The 14358-nt window shown below is 47.9% G+C and overlaps 1 protein-coding gene across 1 annotated transcript in view; it reads right to left on the bottom strand.

Annotated features, from left to right (window-relative positions):
* Positions 1-2348, bottom strand: part of CPZ (carboxypeptidase Z) — a 43832-nt gene extending 41484 nt beyond the window's left edge. The window contains exon 1 of the mRNA XM_054999469.1: positions 1978-2348. Within this exon, the coding sequence (XP_054855444.1) occupies positions 1978-2074 (97 nt within the window). The 5' untranslated portion in view covers positions 2075-2348. The remainder of the gene's footprint in view (positions 1-1977) is intronic.
* Positions 2349-14358: the final 12010 nt, after the last annotated feature.

The raw sequence follows: 14358 nt of genomic DNA, 5'->3' as shown, positions 1-14358 counted from the left end.
GTCCAACAGAACATAGCAATCTGGTAGCTAACATTGCCACTAGAAGCTGGTAGTATGTCCCTGGACAACCCCGAGGCACAGACTATTTGTCAAGGCTGCTAAGATAGTCTCAGTCCCAGAAGCAGGCCTAAAAGTAGGCTGGGAAAGTATTACTTCCTCCAAGCAGAACCGAATCTGTGATGGGCTTGCTCGTTCCCTCTGTCACCTTGACTCAGAAGTAGCAAGTGAGGGAACGGGCAACAGTAGAAGGCTCCTCCCTTTTTAAAGAGGGGGTGCACACCTTTTCCTGCTTTGGGATTTAACCCCCCCCCCCCCATACACCCAACAGAGCCAGCCCAGCTGCCAAAGGAGCATGTGGGCATCTGCGAATGTTCCTTTAAAACTCCACAACTCACATTTGTATTTGGTCCAAAAGACAACAGGGGAACATAAATTGTGCTGGTTTTTTGCAATGTAATTTTGAATATATTCAAGGGAATCTTTCGCCCCTTGCTATGAATCTCAAGCCTCTGAAACCTCTTCTCCAAACCTGTCATCAGGCACAGCTTGTTCCAGATACCCTTTTCTAACCAAGCCAGTTAGAGGTCCAGAGTCCATGCGTCCTCCAGCATTCCTCACCAACTATCTTGTCAACAACTTCAGAGGAAACAGATACGACATACCTAGGAAGCCAAAAGAGCAAAGTCTTGGAGCATCTTTGAGTGCAGTCACACCTTAGAGACCAAGAAGGTACTACTGGACTCAAATTTTGTTCTGCTACTACAGACTAACAGGGCTACCCACCTGAAACTACCTTGTGATGAATGGACTTCTGTGAGCCACACCCCATCCACTGTCAGGTAGGGGGGCAGGCCGTCTCCTCCCAAAACGCATGCCACTCTATATTCATTTGTCTTTAGTGTGCCACAAAACTCTGCTCTTTTGACTGCAGCAATTTCTCCTTTGAAAATGGTCCAGGAAGAGAGAGGGGGGGGGGGATATGGACAGCCCAAGGGGTGCTTTTCCCAGAAGCCAGCTTCTCTGTCCAGGGCTGGCTGGCTGGCTTTGTGTCAGGGTCAGGGCTACTTTCTTCTTCTGGGGTATTAATATCATCAGCTCACAGCTGGAAAAGAAACCACTGCAAAGAACAGCGCTGCATATTTTTCCTCCTGGGGAAAAGGAGGTCGAGTGCCTGATTCCCCCTTCCTTGCAGAACGCAGCCCCTTGCAATAGCTTTTCTTGCTGGGCAAATGCGTTTTGCTCCCAACTGCACCGAGAAGGCGTTCTTAATACATGAATTGTGCCTGCAGAGCCAAAGGCAGGGAAAGGGGTCTCCTCCCCTGCCTGCCTCTTTCAGTCTCTCCCCGGCTGGCTCCTTTGCCGCCGGATATACCCCGGACTGGAGGCTGGACGGTAATTGCCGGGCTCTGCATTGGGCTCCGCCGGCTCCACTTCGCCGCCGCTCGATGGCAGAGCCGATCCCGGGAGCTTTGAAGAAGATCAAAGGCGGGCTGGTGCCGTCTCCAGGCGCCCGGCTCCGCCGCTCGCAGGCAAGCCCGCCTCCTCCTTCCGTGCCGCGCGCTGCCCGAGGGGGCCAGGGCAGGGGTGCCGCCGCAGCCGGGGTGCCGCCAAGGCCGGCCGGCCAGCAGAGACCCGGCCACCTGCCCAGCCGGTGCGCCAGACGGAGGCCGTTCCTGCGCAAGACCCCAGGAGCGCCAGGCAAGAGGGCGCTGGAAGCGAGCAAAGTACGGCGCGGCTTTTGGGGGCCCCCCGCAGCGACGCACCTCCACCCCTCGTCTCTTGCCAGGCAACCAGAGCCGGGAAGGAGGCCGCCCCTCCGCCGCCTCCGCTCAGCGCAGCGGACGCGCCACGAGGCCGTCGGGGCTGCGCGTCCCTGCCGCTCCCAGAGGCGCCGCGGCAGACCGCGTGGCGGAGAGGGAGACCCGCGCCGGGGCGTCGGGGGAGGGCGGCAGCGGCCTCAACCCACCCCCTTCTTACCTGGCGCGTCGAGGCCCGCCGCGCAGAGGGCGCCGGCCAGGTCCAGGCTGCTGATCAGCGCCGCCACCAGCACGGGCAGCTGCCGCGGGCGCTCCATGCTGCGGGCCGGGCGCCGTGATGTGGCAGGCACCGGCCGCCGGCGGGCGGGCGTCTGCGGAGGGCAAGTGCGCGCCCGCCTACTCGGGGATATACGGCCCAGAGCGGCTCTGGCTGCGGCTGGCCCGCCCGAGCGGCGCGCGGGGAGCTGGAGGGGGAGGGGGCGCCGGCCGGAGGCTGCAGCGCGGGGGCGGCCCAGGGCTCCGCACGCGGCCCCCGCTCTCGGGCACAGGCGACGGCAGCGCGGACGCGCCGGGGCTTTATATAGCGCCTAGACGGGAACCCGTCAAAGAGCCGCCACGTCTCTGGCGGCGGCCCCTGCCGGGAGGCCAGCTCACGGGTGACCCTTCAGCAGAGCTCCTCGCTCCCTCTCCGCCAGCTTTGGCTCCGGCCCCCGCCCAAACTGCCCGGATCCCCACTCCACGTTCTTCCCATTCACTTTCCTCCAGCTCGTCTTTCTTTCCGGGGCGGGGAGGGGGAGGAAAGGACAAGAAAAAAAAAAGAAAAGACTTCGCTCTCCTTTGGATTTCCCCTCCTTCTGATCTCCCTTTCCAGTTTTGCAGGAGTGATGTACAAGTCCAAAGGAGTCGGCCTTCTGAAACACACCGCGGTGGGCCCTGGAGTCCCCCCAAACATCTCAAAACAGACCCAGTGCTCACAATATTATGGGCAATGTTTTGCCAAGGGGGTGGCTTGTCCCCCCTCCCCGTGCCCAGGATGTGGGTTTGGGGGGAGAAGGGGGATGAATTGGAAAGTGCCCAGTGCCCTAAGTAGAGCATGAGCTGGTTTACCTTCTTTATTTTTACTTGTATTTAATAAGTTAGTGAGTTATGATTTTATGATATGATTTTAATTGTATTTATAATTATGTATTTTATGAATGTTGTACCCCGTCCTGAGCCCGCTTGCAGGGAGGGGGGGGCTAAAAACCAAATAAAGTAAAGTAAAAAGAATGTAAAAATATCCTCTCCATCCCACTAGCAAGAGATACTTGAACTGAAATGTTTGGGGAGGGGGGTAGTGTGATTTATATGTTCTATTAAAACAAACTCAAAGATTTTATTTATTTTATTTATATGGTTGTTTACGTTATCTCTAGTCACCTTTCTTGCTGAGAATCAAAGTGGATTACATAGTGTCAATGCTATCAACAGCAGGGAAATTCAATGAATAAAAAACAATCAGGTATGTAGTATTTCTATTGTTTTTTGCTGTTGCATAGTAGTTAAGCGGCAGGACTGCGATCAGCACTCTGCTAGTTCAAATCCCACTACTGCCATGAGCTCAGTAGGTGGCCTTGGGTAAGCCACTCCTCTCAGCTCCCCAGCTGTATTGTGGGGCTAATAATAACACTAACTTGTTCACTGTTCTGGGTGTTCACTGTCCAGAAGGGCAGTATATAAGCACACTGTTATTGTTATTATTATCAGGGCTTTTTTCCAGATGAAACGTGGTGGAACGGAGTTCTGGCACCTCTTGAAAATGGTCACATGGCTGGTGGCCCCTCCCCCTGATCTCCAGACAGAGGGGAATTTAGCTTGCCCTCCATGCTGCTGGAGTGGCACGGAGAGCAATCTAAACTCTCCTCTGTCTGGAGATCGGGGGGCGGGGCCACCAGCCATGTGACCATTTTTACCAAGGGCGATTTAAATTTTTTAAAAATCCCCCCTTGTTCCAGCCGACGCAAAGTGACATCATTATGCAGTCCTGGGAGCATGCGCACACTTTGTGCACGCACATGTGGTACCAGGGGCACCACCTCCTGCCAGGAGTTGCCCCCTGTGCTGGCAACCCACTGAGTTCCAACGCCTCTTTTCCCAGAAAAAAAGCCCTGATTATTATTATAATGAATTTGGATATTGAGTTGCTTTGAATTTTGTGTGGCATGCTATGGGAGGAGGTGTCCTGAGGTGCAAGGAGCAGGAAGCACTGGGGCAACAGCTCGAAATTACGTGGACGTTGTTTTCATTGGCGTAATACTGGTTATGTAAAGACAAGGTAGAATATACTTCTTTTACATTGCTTAAATGTAAAGAAAAACCCAAAGGCGCTGAAAACCGCAGACACGCTCATTTTAGCCTCCCCAAAGAACTGGGCTAGATATGCCTTCCCCCCCAGTCTTTCCGCAGAATCTCTCTCCTTCACTGGGGCACCTCATCCTTTGCATTTCTTGTTCCATATCAGATGTCTGACTCCTGCTGGTCCCCCTGTTGGGTGCTCGGGGAGGGCTCCTCCAGGCCTCAGAATGGGAGGGAGAGGGTGTTGTGCCACGTGGTTCCTCCTTTCACTCCTGGACAGCGACCGTTTGTGCCACCTAGCCACTCCCAACTTCCCGGGTGTCCTGTTGGGGAATCCCCCTTTTATGGCACCGTCTTCCCTCGGCTCTCCCCACACAGGGAGGGAGAATATCCACTGGCTGGCAGCCTGCCCCTCCTCCTCATTCCTGACCTCCTCTCAGCTCTGCTTACGCTGGACTGGAGGAAAGGGCTGGTTCGCCCTTCCTCCTCCCTTCCAGGCTTGCTTCCCCCCAGGCGCCTCCCAGCCTGTTCTCCTGGCAGGGTGGGCTTTGCCGTGTGCAGTCAGGTGAGGCTGTGATGCTGGAGGGAAGCCCGGGCTTGCTGCTGCAGCCCCATGGCTCTGACTGATAACGTGGCCAGATGGGTGCTTGGGACTGCTCTGTCTGAGCTTCTCGGATTGTTGTGTGTTCTCTGCAGGTGGCTACGGCAGTGGACTCCTCATTCCTGGCTCTGGTGAGTGGGTCTCTTGGTGGGGGCAATTCCCCTGCACTCTCCTGCATGGCTGGCATCGGATAGACCCCCAACATCTCACTTGGGTGGGCACAGCAGTGGCTTCAAGTCTGGGATGGCTGTCATCCTGGACACCCACACACATCCTGGGGAGAGTCGGCAGGGTATCCTCATGGATCTGCAACAAGTAGTCTGCATTCACCTGGCCCAGCCAGTGCTCGAGGATAAAGCTAGAAGGTAGCAGCGAGAGGTAGCCTAAGATACAAGCATTGTGTTCTTTTATCCAGGCCATCCAGAGAAGGGGGGGGGGATCGGTGACCAGGGTGAAGTGGCTGTTTGCCTGGAAGAACTGTAGGCCCCCCACTGCCCATTTACTGGTCAACTTCTCTTCGTCCGCTATGGTGTACTTTGTCTCTTCTGGTTGCAGCCAGGTGATAGACAGCCTAGAATACCCAGTGTTATTCAGCCTGAAGCTGAGGCACCTGAGATGACGGGATGGAATTGCCAGCCCCAGATAACATCCACCAACTGTAAGGCTGGTTGGGGAAAGCCTGGGAAGAGGCTCACCGACATCTAAGGACCGCTCAGTCGGCCCAGAAGGCTCAGTGTGACCGAGTAACCTAAACTGAGACTACTGGTCAGTGATAAGGTTTTAGTGAGCCACTAAAGGCACCAGGCATGGGGACCCTTGGCAGGGGCCCTACCCAATCCCAAGGGCCCTGGGACCCCTCTCTTACGAGGTCTACTATGGCCCTCAATGGGGACACTGAAAAGGTTTGCATGTTAACAATGTCACGCAGAGGCAGGAACAGGTGACTCCCCCGTGCTGGCTAGCCGAGGATCCCCAGGAGCTATCAGCAGACAACCTCCCATGGAGCCCTTCCACTGGGCCGGCCCAAGACCCCCTGCTGGATAACAAATTAACGGGAGCCCAAGGGCCCGGGTGCAGAACGTGCTATGGCTGTCATATATGCCTGTCTGCATATCTGCCCTGAGTGAATTCTGTGTTCGATACTGGCCCTCTGAGGGCATGAGAAGTTTCTTATTGATGGTAAGACAGTAGGTTATCTCATAAGTATTTAATAATAATAATAATAATAACAACAACATTCGATTTATATACCGCCCTTCAGGACAACTTAATGCCCACTCAGAGCGGTTTACAAAGTGTTGTTATTACCCCACAACAATCACCCTGTGAGGTGGGTGGGGCTGAGAGAGCTCCAGAGAGCTGTGACTCGCCCAAGGTCACCCAGCTGGCTTCAAGTGGAGGAGTGGGGAATCAAACCCAGCTCTCCAGATTAGAGTCCCATGCTCTTAACCACTACACCAAACTGGCTCTCTTTCCTTTACTTTCTCTTTCCCCACTGCCTCCAGAAGTGTCCTTGAGGGCTGGCTGCAGCCAACTCGAAATGTATCCTTCTTGGAAACAGATGATTTCATTCTTTGTTCTGTCTAGCCTAAACCTAGCTTCTCCCTTTCACCCCCACTGGTTCTTTCGCACCCAAAACTTTAACTGTCCTTATCCTGATGGCGGGAACGTTCCCTATAACTAACAACACCAACCCCATTTACGTCACCTCTGCCAGTTGCACTTGCCTGAGCACCTTGAACTTGATGGATCTCTAATAAAGTTACTTCAACCAATACGCCTGCGTGTTTGCTGCGGAGAACTTGAGGATTCTACCTGCCAAGGACTGACATTGGCGGCTGCTGGGGGTCTTTTCATGGCAGCCTGGGCACACCTCAGAAGTAACACACGTCATCCAGACCCCTCCAGGCCATGATGACCCCTTCCCCAGAAACAGCAGGGAAGCTGTGGCAAGGAAGATTCTCTGGATGGAATCGAACCCTCCCATAGATCCTGGAGAAGCCCCATTGTGCTGGTGCCCAAGCCTGATGGGAGCATCCGATTGTGCATTGATAATTGGGAAATTAATAAAATGGTCCAATATGACATGTATCTCAAGCCGCAGATTGGCATCCTTATTGACCAGCTTGTCATAGCATAGTGCCTGTCAGCCTTGGACCTCACAAAGGGATACTGGCAGGTACAATGGAGCCAGCTGACAAAGACTGCCTTCAGTTCAAGGCTTTTTGTGGTCCAGCTTGTGAAGCATCGTTTTCATCTTTTGATTAAACTACTCGATAAAGTCATCGATCTGGGGGTGGTACATGCTGGTAAAGATCTAGCAGATCCCAAAGGTCTGGCACAGCAGCTTTGCCAGGGTGGCCATAACAGTAATCCCACAATCTGTCATGATCTCCTTCAGGAGTCTGACGTGAGAAAAAGCGAAGCAGGGCCGATGCCACCCTGTCCTCTTGCATTTTGTATAAATCAATAAACATCCATGGACTCTCTCAGACAATTCCTTGGGGGAATAATCACCTGAAAAACAATGGGTTGGATCCAGACAATAAATTTACATCTATGAATTAAACTTTCCTGCCTCCCCCCATCCACTGCAGCCTCCATCAAATGTTGGTCCCAGGGAATTATGGACTCTGAGAAATGACATTTTATTTATTTGTTTCCTTCATTTGTAGCCTACCTGTCTTGGTACCCTTCAGGTATATCTTTTAGAGGATAGTCAGAGAACTGTATCTTATGCAGTTGCAAAATTCTGTGTGACAGTTCTCAGGAAACGGAATCACTTAACGAAGGAAAGGTCAATTGCTGGGAAGTGAATGAAGTGAGTTTTATAGTTAGATGTATATATATATATATATTAAGATCTTTTATGTATTTGTCCATTGTAAGTATTTAAAAAGCATACTTTTTTATCTGTACTTAACTTGGCTGGTCATGCGACCATAAAAAATTATTGATTGATTGGTAATGGTGGAGAGTGCCCTTAAGTCATAGCTGACTTATGGTGACCCCTGGTGGGGTTTTCATGGCAAGAGACTAACGGAGGTGGTTTGCCGTTGCCTGTCTCTGCAACACTCGTCTTTGTTGGAGGTCTCCCATCCAACTACTATCCAAAGCCAACCCTGCTTAGCTTCTGTGATCTGATGAGTTCAGCCTTACCTGCGCTATCTGGTTCAGGGCAGCCTACCTATATTACTGAGAATATAAAAACAATGCAATCATGCAGCATAAAATATCCAATAGGCCTAGGATCAGAGAAGTAGAAATCAAAAGAAATTGACTTTCTGGGTCTAGTTCCTGATTTTGCATTGGAAAAGGCCAGAAAACAAAGCTTTAAGTTTATTGGCCTAATTTTTGCAACCACATGGTTCCATTAGATTTGTTTTAAAAATATTGACAGGATAGTCTCTTTTTGTGACCCAAACTTACCAAATAGTCAGCAAACTTATAGGACTCTCAGGCTTATAGGACTCTCAGGCTTATTAAACAAAAGTTGCAAAAACAGGCATGTTTCAGAAATGTAGAATATATAACAGTAATTTCATAACTAAAACATTTTTCATGGTTCATGAGATTGTACGTATGGGATGAGCGACTGGGGAGTTGGTGAGGGGGCGTATTTTACAACTTTGAACTAGTCCCAAAAAAGTAATGCGTGGGCCCTGAAAGCGAGACAGACCCCAAACCAGAGCGTGAATCGCAAGCAATGCTGCGTAACCAAGATTACCCCTATAATAACCATCGCAGTGGATTGAAATCCTATTCCGTTATAAAGGCCCCCTCCTGTACTGCTGCTACAGTTCTAATCCCTTTATAAGAATACTTATGTTGTGCATTCTGCAACATGATAGAAGTGTGTGGGCGCATCCTGGCCTCCTCAGGCAGGCTATTCCACAAGGTGGAAGCTACCACTGAGAATGTGTGTGAACGGACAGTTGCCGATCTTACCCCTTTGCAGTGTGGCACCCTCAGAAGGCTTTACTCAATGATCAAAGCTGTTGTAGCACAGCACGGCTAGAGAAGTGGCCCTGAGGCCATTAAGGCTTTTGTGATAGCTAGTACCATGAATTGAACCTGGTAACTGATCTGTAGCCAATAGACCAACTGCAGAATGGGTGCATGCTCTGAGATAACTGGAGCTTCTGAATTGACTTGACCCATGCAAAGTACGTAATAGTTTAGCCTTGAGGTTACAGTGGCATGAATTCGCATGACCAGATTGACCCAGTCGAGGTAAGGGGCCATCTTCTGGATTAAACGAAGATGGAAAGAAGCATTTTTGCAGCTGTGTAATTCTGGATCCCTTATAACTTCAAAGCTCTTAACTGAGTCAGTGTCATTTGGACCCCATCAATTGTGGGAAGCATAATGCCCTACAAGACCTCCACATGAGCGGGGCCTGGAGCAGGAAAGGGGAAGCTGATGAAAATTGCCAGTTTACTCCAAATTCAGCTTATTAAGTACAACTTTGAAACTGCGCTGCTTTCCTAATACTGTATTGGCAAAGGCATCCACTTGTTGTTATTAATTTTATGAAACAAAGGATCTTTGGAAATGAACATTTTCTGTGGAAAAATAAAGCACTGGAAATTTTTCCATCCCACATTTCTGCACATGACTGAAAGTCACAAGCGCAAAGGAGCCCTGGAGACGGCTGATCTTTCTTGCCTCGTCCCTAGAAGCTCTCATAATGTAGCTCTCCTAATACGTTCAGGCTGATCTCATTCTGGTTGCTCAGAGCTCTTCACGGACTCCGTTTAGGCAACCTTACAGCAATACTGTTCAGTTGATTAGATCTGTATTTGGCGGTGGGGGGGGTGCGGTATAGCAACTAACTAGCTTTCCCCAGAGAGTTTTCTGGCCCATCTTGCAATTTATTCTGCGTCCAACCTATCCAAGCATCACATGCTCGTCAGGCGCCCAGGGGCAAAACCTTGCATTCTAAGATCAAGAATTCTTTGTTTTAAGATGAAAGAGTAAACGCATCTTATAAATTAATCCACAGACCAAAAGGCATGGAATTTGAAAGGGGAGGCACTCCCTCCTCCCAAATCACACCATGGCCCTTTTCACACTACTTACTTGGTTCCGGAACATCACGAAATGTAGCTCAAAAAATGTGGAAGATAGTATCTTCTCATGAGAGTTTTGCGTGATGTCACGCGAATTTTGCGCGATGTCGTGCAAAACTCTCACGAGATTACGCTATCTTCCGCGGTTTTTGAGCAACATTTCGTGATGTTCCGGAAGCAAGTAAGTAGTGTGAAAAGGGCCCATGTTGATAGTACCAAAATTATATGGGCCCAGGAGAGTCGCAGGGTGGCAACATTCCAGAGCACAACTCTGGAACTTTGTTGAGTCCTAGAACGATGACCTCATCAGTCAGCACTCCTTGGAGAGAGAAATTGTTGGTGAAAAGGAACATGGCTGTCTCCCTTTAAGGAAAAACAGAAATTATAAGTGTCTGCTGCTGAAGCGGAATTAAGATCTGCCTTCCCTCCAATACCCACTAAGTGAAGAAAACGTGGAACTGGTCTGGTGATCACTTTCCATGTTTTTAAAACGCTCAAAACTCTTAGAAGAACCCTTTGGATCCTCCTTGATCACCACGAATTCAAAGAGACCCATTTCTTTCTTCACGAGAAAGATGTGTGAAGAAAGAAATGGACCCCTTTGAAATTTTTGAAATTTCTTCTCTCTGAATACTACTTACCCCCCACCCCTGCAAAGCAGCCCTGAGGTTTTCAAAATATGAAGAGAAAATACCTTTCATTTTCTTCTTTCTTAAAAATATTGGCCTGGGGTGCAGGAGGCAAGCTTTCGGGTGAAGCAGTGATCCAGATGGACACACACAAGAGTACTGCATAAATGTGTCTTATTAGTAATCATGGTGTTTATATCTTAGATTACTTTCAAAGGTAAATTCGAAGACAGGAAGATCCATTTAAAGGCAAAGTCATAGATGGGTCAACCTATCACCGTCAGCCATGTTAGCAAAATAGAACTTCCATGTTCAGACGCAGCTTACCTGTTGGTGGGAGGGAGCAGCACAGGAGGGCTGTTGCCTTAAGAGCATCAGAAGAACCTTGCTGGATCAATCCAGTGAGAGGTCATCTAGTCCAGCATCCCACCTCACACAGTGGCCAACCTGGAGAGCCAACAACAGTGGCCTTGTGAAACTGGATGCGAGACTACCTGGGCTACCAGCAGGGCCCTTCACAGACCATATCTTGCTTCAGTCCTTAAAGCAGCCCTGTAAGGTTGGTCAGTATTATGCTTAGGTCATCTAGGCAATTGCTGAATTATTTGACTGGAGGACTTTGGGGTCAGTCTGTTTGCCGTGGTGTTGAAGCAGGACTTGGACTGCCTCGGCTTCTTGAACCGGACACGTGTGAATGGCCTTTGGGTTTCCCATTCCCAAGTGAAGTCTGGAGCTTCTCTGGAGCACCTGGCCAGCGGTTCCACCAGGGACATACTCTAATGCCCCATTCATTCCAAGGAGCTCTCTTTGGATGTGTGTATTTTTCTGGTGCAGCGTGAGTTCATGAGGTAGGGGGGAAAGGGGAAAAGAGCCAGAAGACAGGCAAGCTACCTTGAGCATTTTTGAAAGGAACGGGAGCAGACGTAAATGTCATGCATTGATAATAAAATAATGATAAGAAACGCAGCGGCTCTGCAACTAGCGTTGCTGCACCCCTGTGCCCGGGATAGGGAACCTGGGCTTGGGTCTGCCTTTGCAATGTTTGCGGAGGGCTTTGAGTTGACCAGAGCGGAGGCTCTCTCCTGTGGGCTTGAGGGAGGCTGTTCTCTGGTGGTGCCCCTACTTGATGCCCTGCTGCAGTTGGGGAGGATGGGGGGTGGCACATGCTGGGTTGATGTCCCTTCCAATCCCCCCCCCCGCAACAAACAGGTGATGCTGCAGGCTGGTTGAAACAGAGCGAGGCAGTTTTTCTGCTGGCCAAATGCCTCCCTCTCCGCATCCTGCCTACCATTTGGCAGAGATGCTCCACTGCATGAGAAGGGCAGAATATCTGAGGGATTTCATCCAATTCGTATGGTGCACTTGTGTCTCTGTGTAAAATAACTGCCAGAAATGTGCTTTGCCTTTAAACGCCAGCAAAACAAAGACTCTCGTATCTGTCTGAAATTTGGCAGACAGGATCCCTTGAGCAATAATGCCTGAGAATTCCAGCCCAATTAGATGAACAAAAAAGTTACAGCCAAAAATGTGTTTTCCATTGAAATCAATGGAAATGAATAATGAAAATAAACATGCATCATAACAAAAATAACAAAAGCAAAGACAGACTTCCAAAATGAAAATAAACCAGAAGTAAGATATACAAAATCTGACAACAAACATTACATGGTGCGAAATAATAGTGGATTGTTTCTCTTTGCCTGCTTTCCCCCCTTCCAGGGCTAATAACAGCATGTGTGTGTTGTGTGTATTATGTGCCATCAAGTCGCCTCTGACCTATGGCGAATCAATGAATGAAAGACCACCAAAACATCCTATCATTAAAAAACTTGCTCAGATCTTGCAAACTGGAGGATGTGGCTTCTTTTACTGTGTTAAGCCATCTCATTTTAGATCTTCCTCTTTTCCTACTGCCTTCCAATTTTTCCTAGTATTATTGCCTTTTCCAGAGAATCTTGTCTTCTCATGATGTGACCAAAGTACAATAGCCTCAGTTTTGTCATTTTAGCTTCTAGGGAGAATTCAGGCTTGAACCGATTTGTTTGTCTTTTTGCACATCCATGGTATCCACAAAACTCTCCTCCAGCACCACATTTCAAATGAATCAATTTTTTTCCTGTCAGCTTTCTTCACTCTCCAACTTTCACAGCCATACATAATAACGAGGAGTACCACAATTTGGATTATCTTGCTCTTGGTTCCCAGAGATACATCTTTAAGGATCTTTTCTAGTTCCCTCACAGCTGCTTTTCTAAGTCTCAATCTTCTTCTAATCTTTTGGTTGATGATTGAGCCAAGGAATAAAAAATCTTGAACAACTTCAGTTTCTTCATTGTTTACTTTAAAATTGTGTAATTCCTCAGTGGTCATTACTTTTTGTCTTCTTGATGTTCAGCTTTGATTCTGCTTTGGCGATTTCTCTTTTAACCTTCATCAGTAGTAGTTTCATGTCTTCACTATTTTCTGCCAGTAACATGGTGTCATCTGCATGTCTCAAATTGTTAAAGTTCCTTCCTCCAATTTTCACTCCACCTTCTTCTAGATCTAATTCAGCTTTTCTTATGATATGTTTGCCTGGGAAATTAATGCAATAATCCAATAGTTGCTACACTCATTGACATCCCCTTTTTTGAATTAAATGTAGACTGAGTATGTCCTGACTATGGGCCATTGTTTTGTTTTCCATGCTTGTTGACAGATTCTTTTAAAGATTTTGATGGACTCAATTTCTGTAGCTTGAAATCGCTTTATTGGTATTCCATCTACTCCAGGTACATTTTTTCTCCCTTTGCTTTGAGTGCAGCTTTTACTTCACTTTCTAAGATTTCTGGTTCTTTGTCAAAAGATTCTTCTTCCATCTTTTCTGTTTAGTTCTTCAGTGTATTGTTTTTGTCTTTATTTTATCCTGATCAGATACTGTTTTTCCATGATCTTTCAGCATCTCGATCTGTGGCTTGAATTTCCCTTTGATTTCCCAGATCTTGTGGAACAGATCTCTTGTTCTTTCTTTTGTATTGTTCTCTTCTATTTCTGTGCACTGGTTATTAAAATAGATTGTCTCTGTGTGCAAATCACTGAAAAGCTGTGTTTAGAATTCTGACTCTATTTCTGTTACCTTTTGCTTCTCATCTGTTTTAGCAATTTTAAGAGTTTCCTCAGTCATCCATTTAGGCTTCTCCTTTCTTTTGGCTACAGGAATAGTCTTTGTACATTCTTCCTTGATAATATCTCTGGTTTTAGCCCTTAGTTCTTCTGGTTCACAATCAATTAAACTTAGCGTTGCAAACCTGTTCTTTACAAGGTCTTTAAATTTTTCAGGAATATTATTTATATATTATATTTTGGTACTATGATTCTTTTAGTGTTTCTCTTTAGCTTTATTCTAATATTTGATATTAGCAGCTCATGATCTGTATCACAATCAGCTCCTGGTCTTGTTTTGGCAGAGAGAATAAAGCTTCTCCATCTTCTGCTTCCAATTATGTATTCTATTTGGTTCTGTATTGGTCACCTGGTGATCCCCACATATACAATTGTCTTTTTGGTTGCCTGAAGCATGTGCTAGCAGTGAACGGGTTGTTGGCTTCGCAAAATTCTGTGATTCATTCTCCTGCTTCCTTTCATGTTCCTAGTCCAAATTTTCTAACAATGTTTGATTCTGCTTTGTCTCCTACTTTTGTGTTCCAATCACCTATGATTATCAGCATATCTTGTTTAGGTATATGTTTAAGTGTATGATCAGTTTCTTCTTGGACACTTGTGTAAAAGTTTTTGATTTCCTCCACCTCAACATCTGTAGTTGAGGCATAAACTTGAATGATGGTTACGTTGAGAGGCCTTCCATGAAGTCTGATTGATATTACTCAGTCAGACTTTGCATTGCAGCTCTGGACTGCTTGTGTTATGTCTTGTCTCCCTATCAGACCAACACCATTTCTTTTGAGTTTGTCATTTCTACAGTAAAA

This window comes from Eublepharis macularius, chromosome 15 (genome assembly GCF_028583425.1).
Source record: "Eublepharis macularius isolate TG4126 chromosome 15, MPM_Emac_v1.0, whole genome shotgun sequence".
Taxonomy (NCBI): Eukaryota; Metazoa; Chordata; class Lepidosauria; order Squamata; family Eublepharidae; genus Eublepharis; species Eublepharis macularius.
This window is presented reverse-complemented; position numbering and strand designations above follow the sequence as displayed.